The following is a 27,680-nucleotide window of genomic DNA, read 5'->3' as shown; positions in this document are numbered from 1 at the left end:
TATTGGTTACGCTGGAAAGCGTTTGGGGCAAGCTGTGACGAAACAGACTTTGTCCCGTTGGATCATTTTGGCCATCTCGGAGTGTTACCGCTTGGCGGGTAAGGACCCACCGGCTGGCTTGCGGGCCCATTCTACCAGGGGTATGGCTGCATCTACTGCCCTGCAGAGGAGTGTTCCTATTCGCAACATCTGTGATGCAGCCACCTGGGCTTCAGTACATACATTTGTACATCACTATTCCCTCGATTCCATCCGAGGACAGGATCTGGCTTTTGGCAAGGCGATCCTTTGCTCTGCTATTTGATTGGCAATTCTAAATTTTGATTCTAAATTCTTTCCCTCCTCCTTGCTCTGGTACTGCTTTGGGAGTCTGTCATAGTTATGGAATACGTCGGAGGACCCAATCCCCTCGAAGAACAAGTTACTTTCTTACCTGGTAACGTTCTTTCGATGGGATGGTCCGGCGACGTATTCCATATCGCTCCCTCCCTGCCTTCCCCGCTGCAGAATGTCTTTTGCGATTGCAGCTTACGTTCCGCAAGGCTTTGTGTCTGACTGGCAGTTGACTAATGTCACACGTTCTGGGGGAAAAAACTACAACTGAGGCTACGGGTATCGTGCGTCCTACTTATCACATCGGATGACGTCGGAGGAGGTCCTCGACGACGGCTCATCGACGCAGGACGCAGACGCCGAAAAAAGTTTCCGAAGCAGCACAGCTGTGGTGATTACATGTCATAGAAATGGAATACGTCGTCGGACCATCCCATCGAAAGAACGTTACCAGGTAAGAAAGTAACTTGTTCATTGCTTCAATAAATCTAAAAGCTTGGAGAGTAGCGGAAAAGGAAGAGATATATCGTAGCGGCGAGATTGTCAATTTGGAATGAGAACATTCTGATTCCAACCCAGGATTCTTCATTTAACATGCCCCACTTTCTATTAGCAATCAGATTTGCGAGTGCTTACATACAACCTGAGCAGTAGGATGCTATTCATTCTTACATTAAAAGTATTATTTAGGAGAGGTCTAGTTTAGTGGAAAAATAATAGACTTTGTAACCAGTAGATATGTAACATATTTCTAGGCATCATTTTTTGTAAATAATCCCCTTATTGTGGTTGCTTGCAAACACAGTGGATTTCATTTTCAACCTTTGTGATGTAATCAATTTGACAACTAACCTGTTAGCGAATTTGCATTTATCTTTGTTATTTAAATGTGTGTGTCCATTATCAATCCATATTTCTTAAAAGCCTGTAGCTGCAGGTTTCCAATACATATTGTTAAATAGTATGCCCAGCCATATTATTGATAACCCTTCTGTGATGTCATTGAGGGGTCGATGGGTACGCAATATTATATTTTTTTGCTACTCAATTTTGATGAAAAACGCCAATGATCCTAATTCCAGTTTTAGTATTTGTCTGAATTTGTTTGATCTTGGCCAATTCCCTTTCCACTGTACCTCTGCTTTCTTATCTGTATCTGAAAAATGTGTGACGGTATGATGCCCTATACAAAATTAACAGGTTCATGTGTCAATGAGAAACAATGTTGATGTGGGGGATTAGTAATTGTTGCAAGGGCTGCTCTCTCATCACCCCCTTCAAATCCCGGGCTCGGGGTTTGAGTGTGTATTCAAATCGCCTCCACTGATGCACTGTCTAGAGCCTGGTGGAAAATCACATCTTTCATTCCCACTCCCCTAACCGGGACAACCCCTCTCTTTACACATAGACCGGAAAAGAAGAAGATAGCATGTCTTCCCTCCCATGTCTCATTTCCCCACCGACCAAGTTCTTCAGTCCCCAGGCGCCTTGATCCTGGAAATGGGGACCAGAACCTGTGACTTAATCCCACTATCCAGTGCCCTGGTGTCACCAGTCTGGACAGAACTGGTGAACAGGTGGTCTTGGTTACATGCGATTTTATCTCATTGCAAAACCACCAATTAATTTTTAATGAACAAACAATATCAACAACATAAAAAAAGCATTCTTTTTCTGTCCAAAAATGTCGCCCTCACAATTGCGACGGCCGAAATGTCTGATTTTTTTTTTTGTTAAACACCCCCCTTTACACCACATACATATGTGGGGGGTGTGGGATATTATATTAATATGGAGTGGGCTGTGGGGGTCTCCCCCCTGCATATCTGTGTTGTAAAGGGGGTTTAATGAAAAAAGAAAAAACAGTCGGCATTATCGGCCGTCGTAATTGTGTGTGGTCGCAGTTGTCACATAGATCGTTTTTATTGATACTTCTGCTATTCTGATTACCAACTACATATATATATATAGTTTCAAAAATGTGCTATATTTTTTTTAGATGTTTTGGTTCATTAAAAATTTAATTTGTTGTTTTTGTATTCGTTAAAATCACTGCATGCCGGTGGTCTTCCGTGAGGCCTTCCAAAGGAAAACCCTCCAGGGGAAGTAAACCCTTCTCCACACTGAGACCCGAATGATGCAGCAGGGTTTCAAAAACGAATTCACTGCTGCTGCCTTCAATGAGGATCTCGAGGTAGATACGTGATGTAATTAGGCAATGGTGAGCGAGGCGGGACAGGGTAAAAGGTATCCTGGGGGGCTGGAAGGAACAGACAACACGTGAATGAGTAACCCACTGGAAAAAGCCAGAGAATTAGGTACTGTAGAAGGAAAGGAACAGCAGGAACGTGTCTGCACCACAAAGAGCTGGCAGGCTGCAGCAAAGAAGGCAGGCAGACTTCGGACTGGTAAATGGGAGGCAGTGAACGATGAAGTTGGAAGAGTGAGAACCAAGGAAAACTTTCCCAGTGTCAGGGGCAATCATACCAGAGTGTTGCGACATGCCAGCGTCTTCCATGAATACTATTTTTGTTGTGCGGTTTTTGGTCTGCAATTGCACTGAACCAGAAGTGAGGTAATGCTTTATGGCATCCACCATTTTGGGAAGGACTGGGATGTACTTTGGCGGCTACCATGTTGGATGGGGTCGCGGTTCCAACCTAAACCAAAGTAACCGTGATTGCTGACAAGGGGATTCTTCATGACCATATGACCCTGTGTCTGGGCTTCCTGGGATGAATGTGATGGAAGCAACAAAGGAGTGAAGGAACATGAACGTGAGCAGCAGTTTCCCAGGTGTGTTCTCTAGGGCTGTAGCCCTTCCATTCCACCAAGTATTGGGGACATCCCCTGCGGAAACAGGAATCACATATCTGAGAAACTTCATATTCTGGTCCATCCACAGTCCTAACCGGAGGAGGGGGTTCTGGTAGTGCCTGGTAAAACAATCCAACACATGAAGCTTCAATTAAACGTGGCATGTCTGAGTCAGAGGTAGTTCAAAAGTAAAGAAGGCCGGAGTTAATCTGTATTTTAACCTTGAAAGGCCCGAAATAATGAGTCACCAATTCAGAGGTTACAAGTCATGGAAGCAAAAAATAGGGTGACAACCACACCAGGTCCATGATGGCAAGACTGGGAGTAGCAGTGCACTTCCAGTTAGCTAATCATTTAGTCCGGACTCTATACTCATGCAGACTTTGTAGGCCATTCTTATGGACATCTCGGGCCTCAATACAAGTTTTGCAGTATTTCGGCAGTGAATCTGCCGAAATAGCACCACACAGAATTACCGTTACCACCACTTGATCCCGTGGAGTTACCACAGGATTACAAGTGGCAGTAATTCTCCATTATTGGAGTCCATAGGACTCAATGGGGATTTTTGGAGGATTTGTCCTTGTAAGCTTGCTAAAGGCATAATATATGGGTTAGTCCCAATGCCCTGGTGGGATAACAGTAGAATGCTGAAGACACGAGGAACACTAACAGAGGGTATCCAATACACAACAGCATAGTGAGTTAACATTGTGAAGCCTCTATAAGCATTCAAGCAAGCCTGCAAGGACATAGGGAGTGAGTGACTCTGGAACACCTACATTGGGGTGTTTTAATGATGTAATCGATACATGAATATGAACTGCTCTGAGAATGACCTGGAAAGGTTTGAAACACATGTTGGCTGCCTTCAAATATTAAAAAGAAAAGCATGTGCATGAATCATTTGGATATTTGAACTTTTAAATGTAAATTAACTGACTGAGCGCAGGTAACCAGGCCATGTTGTGATTCATATCCTGAAGATGTGTTGAAGAAAATATCTAGCCATCTCAGGAGGCTGTGCGAGGCATAGGAATAAAGTGTGCCAATTTAGTTAGTGTGTAAATACATTGTTTAATGTATTGCCCACCAAAAGAACCAGGTTGACCATCAAATCAGTGGATGGGGATTGCAAGGCCTTAGTTGGTAGTTCTGGAAGTTATCAGCAGGGCAGACCCTCTTGGCGTTTTGAATTACAAACAAAACTTGCAGGCCTTAACTTTGTCTCAAACATTGGTTTCTACTGTAGGCCACCATGTCCTTATGCCCTGCAGTCAGGCTATCATGACACACCTGTAGCACTTGTTATTGGAGTTCTAATATGGTGATGTATAGCCTGTGCCCACAGAAGAAAAGACGATGGTGTCTGTTAGAATGTTAGAAGGAATAAGTGTTTCTGACATTTTTACTGCTGGATAATTCTACCTTTTGCAAGAATGTGGTTACTGCAAACACAAATTTGGAAGTAGGAAGTAAACACTGAGAGAATTACATAATGCTTTTGCCCTTGGACTTAACTTGTGGGACATTGCATCAGCTAGGACATTTTTAACTGCAGGCAAGTAGGGAAAGCTGAGATCATACTGTGCAAAGAAGTATGCCCAACAGGCTTGAGAGCAATTACTTCATTAATAGTTTTGAAAGACTTGGAGGTAGCGATGATCCGTCCCGAATTTGCCTTTGTAACGGTAACCCAGCAATAGATATATGCATTCAATGCAGACTTGTTTTTTAGCCAGGATCTCTTTCTAGGACTGTGTAGTTCTGTTCTGAAATGGAGAGGGTTATGGACATGTAGGCAACAGCTTGTTCTAAGGCGTTTTCTTCCATTTATTATTTTACTACTGCTCCAGTTGCCCTGTTGGATGAATCAGTCTCTACAATAAAGGGGCTGTTGTTATCTGGCTTTTTTACGATTTGTACGGAACTCATGGCTTTAAAAAAAAAAACTATCTAGATAGGCACTTTAGAACAAGAGAGGGAATCTGTAAACGGCACAAAGACATGGAGCAAAGAAGGCAGCTGCAGACTGGTGGAGAAGAGACAGCAGATGACAAAACCAGAAAAGAGTGAAACGAAGAAAATGACGTCCAATTTAGGCAGAATGGCCTCAGTGTTATGATGCACCTACATCTTCCAGGAAAGCACACCTGGTATATGTGTTGAGTTGAATAAATTCCCATTTTAGTATCTGAGGGGTGTGAGCTGATGGGGACTGGGTAGGCCCAGTCCCTATCAGCACACACTCAGCAAATACTAAGATGGGAATTCATTCAACAACACATTTGTTTTAGAGGGTGATCATTGAGGAGGTCTAATTGCTGGGTCTTACCAAGGAGGGTCTTCCATTACCGTTGGGCAAATAAAGCTGTTGAAGGCTGGCTTGGAGTCATGCAAAATATCCCAGGCTACCCCAATGTCAGACGCCAACACTGTAGTGTGCTAATATGTGTGTGTTTTCAAGGGGTTTCAACAGTTCAGACCACCAAGACAGGGAAACCTTTAAGAACATCTTCCTTTGGAACATTGAAGGAGCGCCTTTAGAGTTGGCTTACCATCAGGTATTAAGCTTCGCGGGGAGGGGTGATAAAGGTTATTGAAGACTTGGAAGATTGCAAGTCATACCTGGGCAGTAGTGCTGAGAGTTTGCACGGACAGGAGAAACAGATAGATTGGGTGGAAAAGCCATGAGGCTGCCATGATAGTTCTGCTGGACTTTAAAAGGGTGGTTATCTTTCATATCATCCCAGCATGCAAGTCTCCAACCTATTAGATAAATACTGATTGTAGTCCATATGATAATCCTAACCAATTAGAAGAAAACACCTGGGGAGGAGAAGGAGGAGGAACCATTTAGAATATTCATTGGAGAAAAAAAGTGACCACGCTAATAGATGAAATGAGGCAGAGAACACTAAACTGTGTGCATGTTTGGATGGTGTTCCAGAGACTTCGTATTGGAGCAATGAGAAGAACAGAAGACGCAAAGGGAGAGAGTATAATATGGCCAAGACATGGCACATTTTTGGAGCATTAAAGAACAGGTGTTGGCTAAGCCAAATAAGCCACACGGTTGCAGTGAAGGCCTAAAGGACTTGCCAGAGCAATGGGCCTTCTGGGGTCCTTGACCACAGAACCTAGCAAGAGCCAGATGATACTGAAGATAAGTAAGAGAATAGCCTGGCAGGGGCTCTATCTCAGATCCTGGTGGCTGCTACAAAGCCACCAATCTGAAAGGATGTTTTGCAACATTGAGAACCTGTTAAGAGCTTATGGGCCAAGCCCAAAAGATGACCCTTTGCTGAGGGCTATAATTACTGCAACCCTAAAAGGACCACGGTTGGTTCAGAAGAAAATCATACCTAAGGAGACCCCTAGGGCAAGAGGACAACAGTTCAAAGACGTGAGTGTATTTATTAAAGGCTTATATTCTGGACACCCTGAAACTGTGTGCATCTTAGAATAGGGACTGGACTAAGGACATTTAAAATATATATATATATATATATATATATATATATATATATATATATATATATATATATATATATATATATATATATATCTTGATTCAATATCATGCAATTTTTGTAAGTGTCCATTCATTCCAGTCTAAAATCCTTACATTCTTTTCGTCATTTCCATGAAGTCTTCCCCTTCCTTGTCTCCTTACGTTTAGAGCTCTAGTTTCTGGAAGAACAGTGCTACAGCTATCACACAGTACTGGTTTTCTCCTTCCATTAGGCGGGTCCACCTTTTAAAAGATGGGTCATGTGAGTGTTCCCGAGTGTTGTTAATCCAGTACAGGATAGCAGCAAGTGTCTGATTGTTTCCACTGGTTCTGACTTATTACAAAAGCGACATTTGTTTGTAACAGAGAGTCCTCTTATAGTTCGAATTTCATTTGTCAAAAGGAGATTGAAGCGTATCCGTAGGAAGGTGAATTTGCTAGGTAATTTCTTCATGTAAGTCGGGAGGCCTTGTATTGTCTTTGCTACCGGTGGAAAGTGGGCCATCAGTTTATTTCTGCAGGCCAGTGAGGTGGTCTGAATCCAATCCCACTCTTCCAGTTTGCTTTTTACCTTATTCAGGTTTTGAATTAGCTCTTCTTCTGTGGAATTTATCTTGTCTAGTTTCAGCTGATCACCTTGTGCCCAATCCACCAACAGTTTGTTCTTCTTTCCTTCAATTTCAGACTTTATGATGTCAACAATCTTTATTCAATATTTTTTTATTGTTTTTCTGTAGAGCATCAACAAGTTTCTTTTTACCATCGAATGCAGTGATGGTAAGCTCAATTCGTAACGGATTGATGCCATTGAGGTCGATGTTGGTAGGCCCAGTACACAACGCCAAAAATGACCTTCCAGTCTGAGCCATGTCTCTTCCGGGATCATTGGCATTGCGTCTAAACCATAGATCAAGGATGGAACAGCGTTTCCCTTGTAGAGTTGTATAGCAGGGATCATAGAGAAGCAGCCAAACTTTTTGTCAATTGGTCTGGCTTGTGAGGTAAGTAACTTCGCTTTCTCAAGTACGTTGGCTTGCATCGGGGCTTCTCGCTTGCAGTTACTCAAGATCACTCACAGATATATAAACTCTGTGATATGCTCTATTTCTGACTCGTCCAGCGGAATCCTTCTTTTCTCTTTATCGGTTTCTTCAATATAATGATTTTGGTTTTCTTTTTGTTGATTTCGAAGTTGTTTTTTCTAATGTAATTTTCCAGGTTATTAAGCTGGCTTTGTAGTCCGATCGCCGTTTGATCCAACAGAATTAGATCGTCCGCGTAGAGAAGTCAGGAGACATGAACCCCTCCCCCCCAATCATTGGAGGAAATAATCTGAAGTTGGACTCATGATCCTTAAAGTCCCATAAGTATGGGTTGAAGAGTGATGGGGCAAGAGGGCATCCCTGTTTTACCCCTCTTGCAGTTTCAATTTCTTTAGACAAGGTGCCTCCTTTGTTCAGTCGTACTGTAATTGGTGTGTTTTGATGGAGAGATTTTATCTGTTCCTAGATGTCCCCTGGGCATTCTCTTTCGGACAGTTTTTCCCGAACGATTTCAGGGTTGACCTGGTCCAAAGCTTGGACCACGTCAACGAATGCCACAAAAATCGTTGGGTTTCCGTCCAGTATTCTTCCTTTTAGCCCACTTAGAAGGAGAATGTTTGATGTTCCAGCGTCCTTTACGAACCCTGATTGAAACGGGTCTTCGTTACCAGATGTTCTAACCCATAGCTGGAAATGATCCAGCATCAAAGAACCAAAGACCTTTCCGATAACGTCTAGTAGGGCTATAGGACGATAGTTTTTTGCAATTTCTCTGGGCCGACTTTTGTAAATAGGAACCACAATTGAGGTTGTCGAGGATGACGAAATAGATCTGGTTTCCATGCATTTTTGGTGACCTTCTGAATAAGAGAGACCCATTCTTGCGGATGTTCTTTTAAACCTGCATTGGTGATTCCGTCTGGGCCAGGGGCCCTTGAGCTGTTTAGTTTTGAGATTTTCTTCTTTATCTCTTCCACATCACAAGGCACATTCCATGTATTCGCACGCCTCTCTTGACACAGAACAGAAGTCCCACTTGGCTTTTTAAAGAGGGTGGAGAAGTGGTTGATCCAGGATTTTTCCCCTAAATGGTTTTGCATTGAGTTGTTATTTTCGTTTTTTGTTTTTATTAAGATCCAGATATCTCTTGATCTTCTGCCACATACTACTTTCAACATTTTGGCCGCATCTGATACAGGATTTCTCGTTGGTGCCTTAACCCATTTTTATATCGTTTTACTGCCACGTTGACCAAGACTGCATGTTCTCGCGTATTGGTTTTTGCTGCCAAAGGTTTGACCTTTCTAAGTTTATTCCTTTCGGCGACCAGTTGTTTATCATATTCGTAACGATGTGGAGTTAATGTAACATGACTCAATTTCTTCTTCTTGGTATGATATGCAGTTAAGAGTGGTTGATATTTGACAGTGCCTGGGTTTGTTGCGTCTTCACTTTGAGCGCTAATCTTATTGTAGGTGACTATTCGCTCTTAAATAGCTTTTGGACTCAGTCTGAGGCGGGTTCCACTGCTACAAGCCTCGACTTCTGCGGTCATCTTTTTTCTTAGCTCACGCCTTGTGGTACACCTTATCCTCAGGAGATTGTGATTGCTGTGAGTGGTTCGGATTATTTTGAACTCACTAATTTGCAGGAGGAGTTCTCTTGACACAAAAATATGGTCGATGTAAGCACTTTGACCGTTTCTCTCCCAAGTTGGAATTTGTTCTGTTTCATTCTCTGATAGAATGTGAAGATTCTGTAAATCGAAAGAAGCCATCAGTGATCACCACATAATATTCTATATTTTGGTTGGCATGTTATATATATTTCCTCCAGAATGTTCTCTGTCATTGTCATGTGCTTGTCATTGCTTATAGCTAAAGCTAAAGGATTCCAGTATGTGTTAATTATTATCAGGTCATCCCCCGAGTCAGTCTTGTTCTGATGCTTGTCTTGCCTCCTGCCTCGAGGTCAGGGTCCTGACATAGAACAATTCACTAGAGTCCCGATAATGGACGTCCTTTTAGACCCTTGTGGGCCGGTGATAGATAAACCTCAAAACTATCCAAGTAGGGTTTCCCGGTTAGCCATGTATCCTGGAGACACAGGATATCAAACTCGCCCAGATTGACATCACTGGGTCTCAGGAGATGACCAAAAGCCCTTGTATTCCAGGAGCTCATAGTCCTCAGTTGTTGAACCAAGGGTGGACCGCCCTCCTCAGTACTAGGTTCTTTGGAGGGTATGGCTTCACTGAATGGCTATCTTCTGGTCTCATTTGCCAAAGCTTGCGAGATTGATGACCAGTTTAGATGTTCTTCGGTCTGCAATTCCTCGCCAGTAACCTTGATTTGGTGATTCTGTTCCATTAACGTTGGATTAGGTTCAAACTTTCGCTTTGGCCAAGGTCCTTTTGGGACACGGCCAATCTCCAAGGGATCTTGGAAACACATTTTTTTATCGCTTCCTACTTCTGAATGTCTTGGAGCCCCTGCCCAGTTTGCATTTTCTTGATCTTCTCGAACTCCACGTCTATCGTACTCATGATTTAGTGCCTCTCTTCTTTTTTCTTTTCCACTGGTGTTCCTGTCTAGGCTCTTTTCTTCTTTCTGGCACTTTGGACGATCATTGAGCGGTGAGATTGATCTGTTTTTGCTTATGAACTGAGTTGCCTTTGACTCCTTAAGAGGGGGCGTCAAGCTGAAGCATTCGGTTAGGTCAAAGCCTAACATTAGGAAAATCTCCATGGCTGGAAGAGTATCATAATATTTTTCCTGCTGAGGATTGTATCATCTTGTTGGCTTCCAGTTTGCTCTAGCTTAAAAGTACGGTAGCTCTTAATCTTATGACTGTATGGGACTTATCATCCTTTTTCTGGGTCCTCCAATTCATTTGTTCTTTGTGCTCGATCCGATCTTCTTGATCTAACCGTCTTATGGGTGAGCTTATCTCACCTTTTTTCGTTTGACATTTTAGGAGATCTTAGTGCCTTCTTTGGTTGTCTTCTTTCCAGAGTCAAGGTTCAGTGTGTTCTGATGTTTCCGTTTGAGAGCTTTGTTTGGCTTTATAGAAATAGTGTTGCGTGAGTCAGCCCCACCTTGATTGTTGACTATTCACGCTCCGCTCTGGGGATCTTATACCTTGGTACATTTTTTACATCTGACTGGCAGGGTCAGGAACTTCAGGGAGCGTCTTTCGTCATGTGAATGATCAGAGGATGATTTTTTGGGATTTGCTATTGGCAGAGCTCTCCCCAGTATTGGCACCAGTATTTCTGATTCAGACTCTTCCACTGAGTATTGGGATAATTCCATTAGGTCTATGCTGTCCTCTGTTTCGTCGATGTTGGTCGGAAGGGAATTTGGCATCTGTTTCCGGTCTTGTTAGTTGAATATCCAAAATGTTTCCACAGCTTTGGGCTGCTAGTTTCCTTGGGGCAGGGATAGGGATGGCTTTAAGAGTTTTTGTCCCTTTACTTTGTCGTGGTAAACCTTCCCCTGGTGAGTCTTCTATTATTGTTAGCTGTCTTGCGCCTTTTGTGTTTATTCCCTTTCACTTGTGAGAACAGGGGATAGTTTTCAGTATCTCCCCGATTGTTGTTACCTTCATACTTAGAGATGCGGTGTTCAGTGTTAGTGCTCTCCCTTTGATTGATCGTTTCCGCGGCCACACGTCTGCTTTCGGGGTATCCTGAACTCATTGGTGGTTCATTCAATTGTAAGACCACACACCCGTTTTCTGGTTTTCTACATCTGAGGTTGGGAAGCCGCGCTTGCCCTGTGTGAGCTGCTTGCTGACAATCTCAGTTGGTTTTCTGAGCCTATACGCTTGTATGTTTTAGTGGTAATTTTAGAGTCTGTTCTGGAATTGCTCGAATCAACCGAGCAGATGGTGCTCATAGGTTCGAGTACCGCGTCTTCCTTGGGTTCTTGCTCTGTCTGAGTAGCCGTCGTGGCTAGAGCCATTGCTCTGGGAGCTGTGGTTGGTTGTTGGAGGAGCTCCATAGCTTCTGAAGTTTGTTGAGAGTTTCCTGTGTTTGATTCCTTCCCCCTTCTTGCTTCTAGGGCTGTAATATACCCCTCAAGATATATCATTCTTGTATGCATCATGGCAGCGAGGGTGGTGTCGTCCTTCAGTGTGTCATTTAAGGACTCGTAAAGTTTACTGAAGGGGGCCAGGGCGATGGTTACTGCAGACATGATGGCGAAGAGATCAGTTTTTTTTTTTTGTGTGGGGTTCTCTTTATTCTCCAGCATGGGGTCTGGCATGGATTCACATGCTCATGAATATTCCCCGTCGTCAGGCTGGGAATCCTCGGTAAAGAAAAAAACAGTATCAGTTTCGTTTCTGATCTGTCTTTCGTAGTAATAACCAATCACTGGTCTCTGCGTCATACTGACCACAGCCAATGACTGCCCTCTACCTAAGCACCACCTCTGGCAGCCATCTTCAGATTTTTACCGCACGTTCATGTGTTGGGATCCTCGTGCTATTGCTCTCGAGCGTTAGTGCTATTTTTTTCACGTTTTTTCTCAAAAACTTTGTTTTTTCGGTCAAAAGAGCCTCAAGCTCCATCCGATCAACGGGGACCCGTGTCGGATTCGTCTGCGCCCCTCAAGGGTGAAGATCTCGTCGAGCCACGCTTTTGGAGGACTCCAGAAGTTTCTCAGGCCCGGTCATGGCCCAGGAGAAGGGAAGCTCGACGCCCGGAAAGCTGTTCAGGGTCTGCCCTGGATGCCAGCTGCAGAACGTCTTCAAGGAGGACGAACACTCTTTTTGCCTTTACTGCCTACATGAGGACAAGACGCACGTGGAGAAGGACTGTGCGTTTTGCGGCAACATGTCGGAGCGGACCATGAAGGACCGCCATCAACGTCTCGCCAACTGGCTGGAAGGGAAGAGCCCGTCCGGCGAGAAGAAGAGGAAGAAATCCGAGCGGTCTTCTAAGACCTTTGAGGACGCCCCGGCGACGAGGGTCCAACATAAGGCCAAGCACCGCGAGTCCGCTGGCACCGGGAGCGCCGAAAGGTCGGGCTCTACGGGCGCCAGGCTGGGCGCACCCTCCCCGGCACCATCAACCACGAGCCAACGCTCTGGGTCGGGTAAGAGGAAGGCCGAGCACCCGGCGAGGCTCCTAGAGAGGCCCCGGTCGAGCTCGAAGGCGGAGGGGGAGCGAGGCACTTCCCCCCCCCCTCAAGGATAAGGCAGTGAGCGCACCTAAGGTGGTGAAGGCCTTAATCCATCCAGCCAAGCCCTCTATCGAGTCTGTCGCGGTGGCCCTGGCTCAGCCTGTGAAGGCTACGCCAGTGGTGGCGACCTCGGGGCTCAGAGTCTCCCTGCCACCTCGGAGGGAGTCCTCTTTTGTGCCCATCGATAGGACCCCCGTGAAATCCCCCGTGGGGAAGAAAAGGGGGGGGGGCAGGGCGTCGTCGTAGATTCGGCCTCAACCTCGGAGGAGGAGCTGGTCGAAGTCTTAAGCCACGGCCTCGGCGTGGAAGAAGACCGGCCCGTCGGGATGGTGCCCGACGCAGGTGACGACGACATCGTCGAGGGTACCGACGGGGCCCCTGATCGCCCGTCGGATTCCCCTCTGCCAGCGCCGCGAGACAGCTCGGCAGCCATTTTGTTGGCTATACAGTCCTTATGCTCAGAGATAAGGACGAGACTACTGTTGCCGACGGAACCTCTCCCGTCGGGGGACCCAGAACCGGGACCTTCTGGGGTTCCCCCTACCAAGAAAAGAAGGATCCACCCTCCTCCTCCTTTTCAGCCGTCGCGCCCCTTCCAGCCTTCCTCCCCGTCCACCCGAGGGGATGATACGGGGACTGACACGGCAGCGACGGGTACGGACGACGAGGTATACGACGAGGATGTACCGTCGTCGCCTCCCACCAGGGCTTCTCCGCCCGACGAGATTGGATCGTTCCACTCCATGATCGCCAGGGCATCCGAGCTTTTCCAACTCTGCCCTGAGGAGAAGAAGAAGGAAGGTTTCCTTTATCAGCGGCGCGAGGCCAAGAGGAAGACGGTCCTCGCAGTGCCTCTATTGGACGACATTTGGGATGAGGGCCTCACCCTCCTCAAGAACCCTTCCACGACGCCAGCTAGAAGACACCGGTACGAGAAAAAGTACCGGGTCCCGGACACGGCCCCCCTGTGCCTCCCGGCGCAGCCTACCCCGGACTCCGTCGTCTCCGCGGCGGCCAGGAAAAAAGCGGTTGGGGGGGTGCGGCCTCCACATCGACTTCCCCACCGGACGGCGAGGGAAAGAAATTGGACGCTATGGGACGCAGGGTCATCTCGTCTGCAGCGACGACGATTAAAGCTGCCAACGCCTTGGCTATCGTGGCCCGAAACGACAGGGAGCTCTGGTACAAACTGGCCCCCTGCTGGACTTCTTGCCGGACGACAAGAGGGCAGAGGCCCTGGAGATCCTGCAGGAAGGTGAGGTGGCTTCGGACCACGCCATTACCGTTGCGACGGACATCGCCGACACTGGGTTCCGCCAGTTGGGCAACGGTGTTTGCCTTAGGCGGCGTGGATGGCTCAAGGCTACGGACTTCCGTCAAGACGTTCAGACCAGATTCCTGGACATGCCCTTCGATGGGAACAACCTGTTTGGGAAAACAGTGGACGATTCCCTTCAGGCCATTAAAGCGGACACCGAGACGGCCCGGGCCCTTGGAGTTCTGCAACATCGACGGACGCCCTTTCGGAGCAGCGGAGGCAAGGGCGTCTCCAAAGGTTCCGGCGGCGGTTTCTCCTCCTACCGTCAAGCGGCCCGCTCGTCGTCTCAGGAGGCCTACAGAGAACGAGGCAAGTCTGGCTGACCCCGCCGTCGTCACCAAGGACAAGGCGGCAAAGCCTCGTCGAAGCAGGATTGAACCGGCCGTGGGGTCGGGCCCCCACCGAAGCACCCCGGTGGGAGGCCGGCTGGCGAGCTTCGTCAGCGTGTGGGAGTCCATCTCCACCGACCGTTGGGTGCTGGACGCCTTAGCCCGGGGCCACGCGCTCGAGTTTCAAAGAAAGTGTCCGCGCGTCCCCCCCGTGGCCAGGAAAGAACTTCACATCCCTCAACTTCTCCTAGAGGTAAAGGCGATGCTCAGGAAGGGCGCCATCGAACTCGTCCCAAAGAGGCTTCGGGGCTCCGGAGTTTACTCGAGATACTTGCTCGTGAAGAAGAAGACGGGGGGATGGCGCCCCATCCTGGACCTGCGACGTCTGAACAAGTTCATCAAGGCGCAAAAGTTCCGGATGGTCACCCTCCAGCACGTCCTGGGTCAGCTGGAGGAAGGAGACTTCCTGTCGTCGTTGGATTTGGAGGATGCCTACTTCAATATTCCCATCCTAAAGGGGCACCAAAAATTCCTCAGGTTTGTGGTCCAAGGGCGTCATTACCAGTTCAAAGCCCTCCCCTTCGGACTACGGTCGGCACCCAGGGTGTTCACCAAGTGCCCCGCACCGGTGGCGGCGCAGCTGCGCCGCGAAGGGATCCACGTCTACCCCAACCTGGACGAATGGCTCATCCGAGCCAAGACAAGGGAGCTCGCCGTGGTTCACACGGCAAGGACCGTCCAACTTCTCACGGACCTGGGATTCTCCGTGAACTACGCCAAATCCCACCTGGTACCCGCGCAAGACGCTCTGTTTCTGGGAGCGAGGCTCAACACAGTGTCCCTTCTGGCCTCCCCGTCGGAGGAGAGGACCAGGACCATCCTGGGCAAGGTGCAGCGGATTTTGGTGGCCGATGCGGCCAAGGTGAGGTCCATCAAGTCCCTCCTCGGAATGATGTCTTCCTGCATCTACCTCACTCCCATGTGCAGGCTCCGGATGCGCCCGTTGCAGGAGTTCCTGGACGCGCGCTGGATCCAAACGACGGGCAGCTTCGAGGAAAGGATCACACTCGACGAGAGTTTCCGACGAGCGATCCGGTGGTGGGGCACCCGCGCGCATCTGACGGCGGGCATGGACTTCCAGACCCCAGCCCACCAGGAAACAGTGACCACGGATGCCTCCCTGGAAGGGTGGGGAGCGCACACCGAAAATCTGCACGCAAGAGGCCTTTGGCTCCCGACGGAGAAATCCCTACATATCAACGTCCTGGAGCTCCGTGCAGTGTTTTGGGCCCTCAGGTCCTTCCTTCCGTCCCTCAAGGGCAAGGTGGTGAGGATCTTCACCGACAACACCACCACCATGATTTACATCAGGAAACAGGGCGGAACCAGGTCCCCGGCACTGTCCAAGGAGGCGCAGGACCTGTGGCATTGGGCAGTCGCCCAAGGGATGTTTCTGGTGCTGTTTCATCTGGCAGGGATAAAAAACACCATCGCCGACTCACTCAGCAGGGAGCTGCGCTCGTGCCACGAGTGGGAACTACGGCAGGATCTAGTGGATCGCCTCTTCCGACGGTGGGGCACACCCCAGATCGACCTGTTCGCGACGGCGACGAACTCCAAGTGCCGGAGGTTCGCCAGCAGGTTTCCCCAGGCGAGGAGCATGGGAGATGCTTTCTCGTTCCCCTGGGAGGGCCTGTTCCTCTACGCGTTCCCTCCTTTGCCACTGCTAATCCGGCTCGTCAACCAGCTCAAGAGGTCACGGTGCAGGATGATCCTCGTCGCACCTGCGTGGCCGAGGCAGATATGGTTCCCGGACCTTCTGGACTTGTCAGCGTCCCCGCCAATCAAGCTGCCGGTGGACGCGGATCTGCTCTCCAGGGAAGGAGGCGCCATCCTCCACCACGACCCGAAATCGCTGAACTTGCAGGCCTGGCTCCTGCAGCGCTAGAGTTTGGAGGATACGACATACCGGCCGACTGCAGAGAGGTTCTTGCAAAGGCCAGGGCGTCCTCGACTCTTAAATGCTACGGACACAAATGGAAGAGGTTCTCTGTCTGGTGCCACGCACAGAAGATTAACCCTCTAAGGATTACGGCTCCCCAAGTACTGCCGTACCTGCTGACGCTGGCCAAAGCTGGACTGGCACACGCGTCCATCAAGATTCATCTTGCTGCGATCTCCCGATACACCAGAACCACGGGGCGGACGTCCTTGTGGTCTCATCGTCTGGTGAAAGAGTTCATGAAGGGACTGTTCAGATCGTTCCCGCCGGTGAAGGCTCCGGCCCCGGCGTGGGAGCTCAACGTGGTGCTGACCAAGCTCATGGGACCTCCGTTCGAGCCTCTGCACTCGGCCCCGTTGAAGTTTCTGTCGTGGAAAACAGCGTTTCTTGTGGCCATCACCTCCGCACGACGGGTGGGAGAGATCCAGGCCCTTTCCTGCAAGGCCCCGTACTTGACTTTTCACGACACGAGGGTAGTGCTCAGGACGCACCCCTCCTTCATGCCCAAGGTACCGTCGCACTTCCACCTCAACGAACCCTTGGTGTTGCCTGTATTTTTCCCGTCGCCTTCGTCGCCGGCTGAGAGGACTTTGCACTCGCTGGATGTGGCTAGAGCGCTGAAGTTCTACGTGGACCGCACGAAGTGTTTTCGGAAGACGTCACAACTCTTTGTGAACTTTGGACCTGTCAATCAGGGGAAGGCTCTCTCGATGGCTTCCATTTCCAGATGGCTCTCCGGCTGTATCATGTACTGTCATCGGTTGGCAAAACGACCGCTGCCTGGCCGTCCGAGAGCCCATTCCACCAGAGCGATCGCAGCTACCACGGCGTTGCTTTCTGGTGTGCCCCTGCTGGACATATGCAGGGCTGCTACGTGGAGGTCGACGCACACCTTCACGAAGTTCTACTGCGTCGATCGGGATTCCAGGGAGGAGTCCAGGGTCGGCCAAGCAGTGCTGCGCAACCTGTTCGCCTGAGGTGAGCCTGGTGAGGAGGTAAGATGCTTAATGTTGAGTTTGATGCAATGCTTAATGTTGAGCCTTTGCCACCTCCTGTGGTTGTGCATGTGTGTACTGCTATGTATTCTTTATTCATGAGCATGTGAATCCATGCCAGACCCCATGCTGGAGAAGGAACACGTTACTTACCTGTAACTGTTGTTCTCCAGCATGGGTCTGGCATGGATTCACATGCGAACCCTCCCGCCTACCCCTCTGCGGCTCTTCACTTGGTCATACTGCCACTTCACGTGCTTCCAAATCTGAAGATGGCTGCCAGAGGCGGTGCTTAGGTAGAGGGCAGTCATTGGCTGTGGTCAGTATGACGCAGAGACCAGTGATTGGTTATTACTACGAAAGACAGATCAGAAACGAAACTGATACTGGTTTTTTCTTTACCGAGGATTCCCAGCCTGACGACGGGGAATATTCATGAGCATGTGAATCCATGCCAGACCCATGCTGGAGAACAACAGTTACAGGTAAGTAACTTGTTCCTCACTCTGTAAGGGTAGTGCCTGTTATTTTCTCAGGGTTTACCTCATCTTGATCTTGGTCGTTCTCTGTTCCAACAAGTAAATCTCTTCTATCCAGGGTCGGTGTGTGGTCAGTGGATCCCAAAGCCATTTGGCGGTGCTACTTGAAGGAGATGATTTCGGCGCCCGTAGCCTCCTGTGTCGCGGTCGTGGCTGGTGAAAGATCCCGTCTCAGTTGTGGACTGTCCAGTAGGAAATTCTTTTGTTTGGAGTGTACTTTTTGTTGTACTGGTTCTCTGCTAATAGGGAGCGTGAAAGATCGATTTCCTGCATTTTTTAATTGTTTCCCTGAAACGTTAAATGGCCTTGCAGTCTAGGAGCTGTTTTATCTTGAGAATTGATTTTCTCAATTTAGACTCTGGGTGTCTGCATAGTATTTCGGTATGGTCTCTAGGCCGGACTAGGTAAAACTATATTTTTCTTGTCGTTCTGCGTTTGTGGGGCAGTGAGCTCCATCCAAAATTTCGGCATCAGAAAGTTTGCCTGGATTTATCATAGCAGAGTTCTCGCTTTTTTTTAAGAAGTGTGCTACGGACCTAGCACTCTTAGTAGTTGACATTTTATGCGGAATTATCTTTTTGTATGTTCTCTTTTGTTCTTGAGGTTTTCCTTCTCTGCAGCCATTTTTTATTAGTATGTTTTTTTGAATATTTTTTTACTTGGGAATTGGTTCATTTTCCCCATGTTTTTGGAGAGCCTTTACGTTTCCGCTCGTGTTTAGCTGGTCACACCTCACTGGGGATCTTTTTGAACCCTCTAATGTGGCTTTGCTTTCCAAATCAGTAGAATTTAAAGGTGTGGATGCGCTCTGAAAAGAATCATTTTCACCTTTGATGTCGACAGTAATGTTTTCCATGTCGATGCACTAGTTTTTAGTGGGGTCATCTTGTTTTTGAGGGGATGAAGATCTATCTTCTGTCTGTGATATACCCAGAGGGCTTTGATTGTATGTTGGACTCAGCAAGTAGCTTCCAGCAGGTACTGCATGGATTTCGATTTGGATCTTTGACAGTAGGGATACAGTATCGCTATTTCGGCCCTCTGTGTTCCATGTTCCTGTTAGAATTTTTTTTCACTTGTATTTTTACTTGCAGGTCTTCCGTGTCTGAGACCACTACAGGGTCCCCATGAAAGGCACCTGGGATCACCCTCTCGTTTGTTGAAATTGGTGCATCAGCGTCTGTCGTTTCTCCCAATTCTACATGGGAATCGAACACGGCTTCAACCATAGCCAAGTCCTGTATCGTTATGATGTTAGCTATGTTATGCGCATTGGAATCTCTCCTTCGTGTCTCTTTACACTGCTGTTTGGGACTGTTTAATAGTTCCTGTTCTTGATCACCCATGAGGGCGCCGCAGACTGCCGAGCTTGACTCAGTGCAAGGTGAAGGGGTGTGCCTGCTTGTCAGCCGGCGCACCTCCCCTTCGCCTCCTGCTGGCGGACGCTGGTTTCTCCGATGACTCTGTAAACTCCCTCTCTCCTGACTCGCCGCCCAACCCACCCCCTGGACTTCGACCCGCACCTGGCTCCACACTAGGTGATCCCAGCAGGACCAGCGAGGCCTCACTCAAGGTATTGCTTGGGGAGGGACTGGTAGCCGGGCGTAGGGGGTGATGGGTAACAGGCACTATGGCGTTTATAGAGAAGTGGGTGGAAGTTATTAGCTGCAATCGGGGCGAGGGAGGAGATATAACGTGAGTGTTTGTTGCTTTCCTACCTGAGGCATGAGGGTACCTCTGGTCCGTTAGCAGTGATAGGGACTTTTTAGCCCAAGGAGGCGTTTTCAGTGGGTTTCGAAGTTCCATGCCCAAGTGGTCATGGTGAGAGCGCTGACTTCGAAGACACGGTCTTTCTTCCTCCATGCTCCCCTTTCACCACACGGAAGTCCCAGCTGCCATAGACTGCCGCAGGCTACATCTCAGCAGCCAACTCCACAGCCGCTCTGCTGCAGAATGTGTTTTTTAAGCAAAACTCCTCCTCTGCTGTGTTGCAGTGATGAAAATGGTAGAAAGACTGGTAAAACATCGTAGCAAAGTTCCTGTGACTTCCGCAGACTGCAACTCAGCAGCCAATTCTGCGGCCGCTCTGCGGCAGAATGGGGTTTTTAAGCAAAACTCCTCCTCTGCTGTGTTGCAGTGATGAAAATGGTACAAGGACCGGTAAAACACAGTTGCAATGTTCCTGTGACTGCCTCAAACTGCAACTCAGCAGCCAACTTTGCGGCAGAATGGGGTTTTTAAGCAAAACTCCTCCTCTGCTGTGTTCCAGTGAGAATGGTGGAAAGACTGGTAAAACACCATAGCAAAGTTCCTGCGACTGCCTCAGACTGCAACTCAGCTGCCAACTGCGCGGTTGCTCCGCGGCAGAATGGGGTTTTTAAGCAAAACTCCTTCTCTGCTGTGTTGCAGTGATGAAAATGGTAGAAAGATTGATAAAAACACTGTAGCAAAGTTCCTGTGACTGCTGCAGACTGCAGCTCAGCAGCCAACTAAGGACATTAGATCTATTTAGTTTAAGCTCTTTCAATTTAGATAATTCCTCCATTTTGCAGCCGTCACCTGTGAATTTTCCTTTTGGTTTGCTTAGTTATTTGCTTAGGTCCAGTGGGAGTTACTCTTACACTGCTTTGACCCCAGAGCTTCAATTAATAAGACCCAGGAATTTGGTTGGAGAAGTTAGTACCGTCCTATGAAGAGAATATATGATATGATATGATTGGTTATTTATAACACGCTTAATAACCAAGGTTTCTAAGAGCGGACTCGGACATCGAACCTGTGTTGGTCTGTGTCGTCTCGCTTCCAAGGCGAGCACGTTGCGCCTCAGCTATCCTCCTGAGAAGTGGGCGAACCTTCCCTATAATACTAGGGTTTGTTTTGTGACTACAGTGTGCCAGTTGCAGCCAGTCCGGCCATCCTTTATTTCTTATGACCCGCCCTCTTTTGTTCTTCACCCCTACCTGCCAAACAGTCCACTTTCCATTTATTATACACCCATTTCCCCTACCAGCCTCCCTTTTTGTATAAACTTAATTTGAAGCTATTATATTTGTATTATCATGTGATTGACTGATCTGGTCCGTCCTTTCTCAAGGCAATGCTAACAGTGGGCAATCCCCATACATGCTGGGTTGACAAATCCATAGGAGGAACAGCCAAGGTCTTCACTGAGTCTGTTGGCTGTACTGTCTCTGGAGAAACCCCTGCCTCCCTCCATTGGTGATTAGGAATATCTAGGAGAGCCCAATAGAAGGGAGGTAAAAACGTGTGCCTCTGCCTGTTGCTTTACTCACAGTCCACAGGACAACATATATGTTTTCTGGCCACCCCCATGGGTTTCTGGTGGCCAAATGTGAGCAATTATGGGGCATAGCTGCCTGTGCATATGCAAAAGTCAAGATCTTCTATTTTTGTTATCGTTTTCACTCTCTAACTCTTTCGCTCTCTCTTATTTGGTACCCGAGGAGGAAGATGGTGTCCCCATTACATTGCCCCTTCCTACTCCCAGCCATATTAGCTCTGAAGAGGTAAGCACAACTGTGTGTTAGATGGTTTTCGGATTGCATTGTTTGCTGTTTTTGCCTCTGCTACTTGACAAACCCAATTGTGTGGCAGATAGCATGAGCATTGGCTGTTACTTTATGCTTTTTAAGCATCTGATGTGGGTTCTATGTACAGAACATATTTTCAAAACTAACCTCTCTCTCTTTCTATTCTTTGGCCCTGCATTAATGCTACTCCCGGAAAGGATGGGTTGTTTTAGGCCTGAAGAAGGGTTACTGGTTAGACAACATTCATTGCTCTGGCATCTTTAGATACAACTGCTGATAAGTAGGCACTTCAGCAGACTTGCAATAACCAAAGTGTACTTTCACATTAGGTTTGAATTCACCTAAAAATTTTACTTGTAGAGCTTGCAACACAACAAATCATTTCACCATCGGATGTGAAGGCAAGTCCTTGAGAACCAGAGAGAACACAACCCGCTAGGGAAGAAAGGCCTAAGTCAATCTTGTAAGGATAACCTGTTTCAATCTCACACACAGATGAGAGCAACAGCAAAGAACTCTGCTGCTAAGAACGTTCTGCTAAAAAGTAGTACAGGAAGAATCTTATAAAGAAAAACATTGTCATACATGATGCAATACATAGGGTAATACTCAACGCGGCTGCTGGGTGTGCGCCTATACAGGATCTGCCTGCCCCATAAGGGATGCCAGGCCATTGGTTCCAGCCCAATCCGTCAGTCTTCTGTCATGTGGGTGCTGCAGTGATCATCCTCTTCTCACGTCGAAGGTCAAAGAACAAATTTATTATTTTCCTACCATACGACTACTTTATAACTCATACTGTGCACTTGGCAAGCCTCAAGAAGGGCACAGCAGAGGTTCTGGTGGTTCTGGTGCACTCTAACCTTCACACACACATTTCACTCACTTCCTTCCGCGCTATCCGGCTCCACGGTCTCCACCCTTGTTTTGAACTATAATTTATCCTTACTAGCACCTCGCAATACAAATCACATGATGTCCCCTGTCCATCCTCTCTGAACATTTCGAGATTTGTTACTTTGGGGTTGGTGCTCAAGGGACCCCTTGTGTCATGGAATTTGGGGATTTTAAAGTTTAGTCAGTTATATGGGCTATAACTCGTGGTCGTCTGGGGATGGGCTGGGGTCATACTTTGGCCACTTTGGGATAACATGAACACCAGGTGCCGGTCTGTGATCACGACCTTGTAGGGCACATTCCTCTCGAACATCTTTGCAACACTATTAGAGCAATGAATAGGCGTTGGGGTGGTTGGGGGTGTGGCCCGTCGTCATGGGAGCGCGGGCATGGCTAGAGATTTCCCTGGTCTTGTAATTTGGACCTAGTGAATACAATACCTAATTTTCTGTGCAGGCCTTCACTTCTACCTATGGTTACTAATATCTATGCAAAATAGCAATGCTGCTCGCACCCTATGCTGTGCTATGTGGATAGACTATATTTGGTTATATTGGAGTGGGGTCCTTTTATGCTGGGAGGGGGTTTTCGCACTGTCTCCCCTCCCTCCTGGCCCATCATAGTGCTTCGATTGGATCTCGCCTTACTCTAAAGCGCCTAGGTGAGTGGGGCAGGGCTGCCCCCTTCCCAACATTCCCCCCTTTCGTTACTTCGACAGTAACAAACTCTGCTATACCTCTGCACTCCCGTTCCCTCTTCTCTGCTTCCACATATGGCTGAATTCCCTTTATTGGCACCCAGGCCCTAAACACTGACCGCAAACTCTCCCCCCTGCCCGTTTACTCTTCAGGTGGGCAAGTCATATAGATGAATCCCTCTTACAGGCCAGGTCCACCCACACCTCTGTGCAATATTCGAGATCAGGGGGTGGAGAAATAATAGTGTGGCATAGATGGTCAACTTCATTTCCATATGTAATGGGGGAGCCTTCAATTTTTAGGGCCACTTTGTGGGATATCAGTCTGGACTTCAATATCTTTTGTGTCGGAAGGTGCTTTTGAAACCCCAATTGATACCATCATTCAGGTGCTATTAGATGCCACATTTGCACATCGCAGAAGGTACAACTGACAGGTGCAGAAAATAACAAGGATGAACACAATGATGGGCATTCACATCTTCAGGATCGCTCCGAGCCATGACGGGCCCAACTGAATGCAAAAGTAAAGCAGTCACTGTCCTGCACTCCTCCCTCCTTCATGCGACCACCCAGGCCATGGACAGCTGCAATGATGTGGGATAATGATGCATTCTCTGCATCCTCTAGTCTCACAAATGTGCAGCAAGAATCACCAAACTTTCTGCAAACCCCACCTTCCATTGCTGTTAAAATGTCCAAAACATATCGATTTTGCATCATCATAAGTCTTAATGCACACAACTCAACCTTGATCACGCTGACCCGTTCTCTGTATCATTCGCGAGCTGGACTAGCTCCCATCTCACGATCTGCAACCATTTGGCATTTGCTGCGGCCTCCGTCCCTGACAAAAGTAAAGATGAAAAAAAGGATTCTGTTGAGCTGAAGAGCCTGTTTTGTTCTGGTATTTCAGCAAGCAATGTGGAAGAGTCTTTGGCTATGTTATTCGATCTTTTCATCCTCCTCGGTTGTTGGAAGTGTCCTGTTCTTGGCATGATGTGGAGCTCTTGTGTGGGCCACAGGCCTGTATCTTCAATTTCGACTGTGGGGAGACTAGTTGGCCACTCGGCAGGCAGTGCTTCCCTCTTTAGGTTTTCTTCTTGGATTACTAATACCGCTGAGAATGAGAACAGAAGGACGGTTAGTGTTAAGATTTGCGAGCATGTCTTCATGTGTGTTCAGGAGGGCAGTTTCCGTGCCTCTGGATGTCCGGAATACAGGTTTACGGTCATGGAGGCAACCAACAAGTTCAGTATGAATGTTCAGTTAGGGGAGGACAAACTTCTATAAGAGTTTACCCAGGAAGGGGTAGTGTAGATAGGGCGATAGTTAGCCGGGCAGGAGAGGTCAGCAGACAGGTTTTTTAGGAAAGGGTGCATAAGGGAGTGATTGAGAGAAAGAGCCAGTGGCGAAGGAGTGGTCACAGAATTCTGCAAGAGCCGGGGACGAGAGAGGAGATATTGTCCTTAATGGTTCTTGAAGAGCAGATACTGAAACATACCAACCATTCAGAATATTCATTGGAGAAAAAAAAGTGATCAAGCTAATAGATGAAACGAGGCAGAGAAAACTAAACTGTGTGCAATAGTTTTCCAGAGAGCTGGTATTGTAGCAATGAGAAGAACAGAAGTCGCAAAGGGAGAGAGTGGAATATAGCCAAGACATGCCACATTTTTGGAGCGTTAAGGAAAAGGTGTTGGCTAAGCCAAATAGGACACACGGTTGCAGTGAAGGCCTAAAGGACTGGCCAGAGCAAGGGGCCTTCTGGGCTCTTTGACCACAGAACCTAGCAATTGCGAGATGATACTGAAGATAAGAGAATAGCCTTCCAGGAGCTCTATCTCAGATCCTGGTGGCAGCTACAAAACCACCCTGAGCTGAAAGGATGTTTTGCAACATTGAGAACCTGTGAAGAGCTTGTGGGCCAAGCCCAAAAGATGATCCTTTGCTGAGGGCTATAATTACTGCAGCCAAAAAAGGACCAAGGTGGGTTCAGAAGAAAATCATTCTTAAGGAGAACCTTAGGGCAAGAGGACAACGGTTTAAGGACGTGGGTGTATTTATTAAAGGCTGATTTCCTTGACACCCTGAAACTGTGTGCATCTTAGAATAGGGGATGGACTAAGGACATTAGATCCATTTAGCTTAAGCCCTTTCACTTTGGTTAATTCCTCCATCTTGACGCTGTTACCTGTGATTTTACTTTTGGGTTGTTTAGTTATTTGCTTAGGTCCAGTAGGAGGTACTCTAACACTGTTTTGACCCTAGAGCTTCAATTAATAAGACCCAGGAACTTGGTTGGAGAAATTAGAATCGTCCTATGAAGAGAAGTGGGGGAACCATCCCTACAATACTAGGGTTCGTTGTTGTGACTACAGGGTGCCTGGTGCAGCCAGCCCGGCCATCCTTTATTTCTTGTGACCCCTCCCCTTTTTTCTTCACCTCTACCTGCAAAACAGTCCACATTTAATATATTATGCACCCATTTCCCCTACCATCCTCCCGCTTTGTATAAACTTAATTTAAATCTCTTACATTTTTATTATCGTTTGAGCGACTAATCCTGGTCTGTCCTTTCTCATGATAATACCATCTTGACAGTGGGCAATCCCAATACATGCTTGGTTGACAAATCCATAGGAGGCAAAGCCGAGGTCTTCACTGAGTCCCTTTGCCGGACTGTCTCGCGAGAAACCCATGTCTCCTTCCATTGGCGATTAGGAATATCTAGGAGAGCCCAAATGAAGGGAGGTAAAAATCGTGTACCTCCGCTTGCTGCTTTACTCACAGTCCCATAGGACAGTGTTCTGGCCACCCCCATGGGTTTTTGGTGCCCAAATGTGAGCAATTATGTGGCATATCTGACTGTGCATGTGCAAAAGTCAAAAACATACTCTTTTTCTTTTATCATTTTCACTCTCTCGCTCTTTCTCTCTTATTTGGTACCTGAGGAGGAAGATGGTGTCCCCATTACTATGCTCCTTCCTGCTCCCAGCCAGATTAGCTCTGGAGAAGAGGTAAGCACAACTGTGTCTCAGAGGGTTTTCTTATTGCATTGTTTGCTGTTATGGCCTCTGCCACTTGACAAACCCAATTGTGTGACAGATAGCATGAGCATTGGCTGTTGCTTTGTCCTTCTTAAGCATCTGATGTGGATTCTATATACAGAACATATTTTCAAAACTAACCTCTCTCTCTCTTTGTCTGTTCTTCTGCACATCAGTTCTTTGGCCCTGCTTTAATGCTACTCCCGGAGAGGACGGGTTCTTTAAGGCCTAGCATCTTGAGATACAACTGCTGATAGTAGGCACTTCAGCAGACTTGCAATGACCAAAGTTACTTTCCCATTATGTTTGATTTCACCTAAAGATTTAACTTGTAGAGCTTGCAACACGGCAAATCATTTCACCATCAGAAGTGAAGGCAAGTCCCTGAACGCTCACACCAGAGGGAATACAACCCGCTATGGAAGAAAGGCCCAAGTTGATCTTGTAAGGATAACAAGTTTTAATCTCACATGCAGATGAGAGCAACAGCAAAGAACTCTGCTGCTAAGAAAAGTCTGCCGAAATGTAGTACAGGCAGAATCTTATAAAGAAAAACATTGTCATACATGACACAATACATAGGGTAAAATCCTGCGTGGCTCGTTCGTGTGTGCCTAAACAGGATCCGCCTGCCCCATAGGGATGCCAGCCTATTGGTACCAGCCCAATCCGGCATTCTTCCGTCACGTGGGTGCTGCAGTGAGCATCATCTTCTCACGTCGAAGGCCAAAGTACAAATAAATTATACTCCTACCATACGACTACTTTATCACTCATACTGTGCACTTGGCAGGCCTTAAACTGGTCACAAAGGAGGTTCTGGGGCACACTAACCTTCACACACACATTTCACTCACTCCCTTCCGCGCCATCCGGCTACAAGGTCTCCACCTTTGTTTTGAACAACAATGTATCCCTACCAGCACCTCGCAATATAAATCACATGTGCCCTCTCCGTCCTCTTTGAACATTACTTTGGGGTTGGTGGTCAGGGGGCCCCTGGTACTATGGAATTCAGTGATTTTTATATTTAGTCAGTTATATGGGCTATAACTCGTTGCATTGGGATGGGCCAGGTCATGCTATGGCCAGTGTGAGATGACATGCACACCTGGCGCCGGTCTGTGATCACGGCCTTGTCGGGCACATTCCTCTCGAACATCTTTGCAACACTATTAGAGCAATGAATAGGCGTTGTGGCGGTTGGGGGTGTGGGCCGTTGGGAGCTTGGGCATGGCTTAAGATTTCCCTTGTCTTGTAATTTGGGCCTAGTGCGTACAATACCTCATTTCCCATGCAGGCCTTCCCTTCTACCTATTGGTACTAATATGTATGCAAAATAGCAATCCTACTCACACCCTATGCTGCAGTATGTGGATGGTCTATATTTGGTTATATTGGAGAGG

At 47.6% G+C, this 27,680-nt stretch overlaps 1 protein-coding gene across 7 annotated transcripts in view; it reads left to right on the top strand.

The window, feature by feature from the left end:
* The window catches only part of RECQL (RecQ like helicase), a 730,526-nt gene that overhangs the window by 657,552 nt on the left and 45,294 nt on the right, over nucleotides 1-27,680 (top strand). For 4 of the 7 annotated variants that reach the window (XM_069628431.1, XM_069628429.1, XM_069628430.1 and 1 more), the window contains 2 exons: nucleotides 21,544-21,606; nucleotides 26,179-26,244. The exons of 1 other annotated variant lie outside the window; for it this stretch is intronic. In XM_069628431.1, coding sequence (XP_069484532.1) covers nucleotides 21,544-21,606; nucleotides 26,179-26,244 — 129 coding nt within the window. The remainder of the gene's footprint in view (nucleotides 1-21,543; nucleotides 21,607-26,178; nucleotides 26,245-27,680) is intronic. 2 more of the 7 variants (XM_069628432.1, XM_069628433.1) reach the window with 2 other exon arrangements.

Source organism: Ambystoma mexicanum, chromosome 12, assembly GCF_040938575.1.
Source record: "Ambystoma mexicanum isolate Mex_15411 chromosome 12, UKY_AmexF1_1, whole genome shotgun sequence".
NCBI classification, from domain to species: domain Eukaryota; kingdom Metazoa; phylum Chordata; class Amphibia; order Caudata; family Ambystomatidae; genus Ambystoma; species Ambystoma mexicanum.
This window is presented reverse-complemented; position numbering and strand designations above follow the sequence as displayed.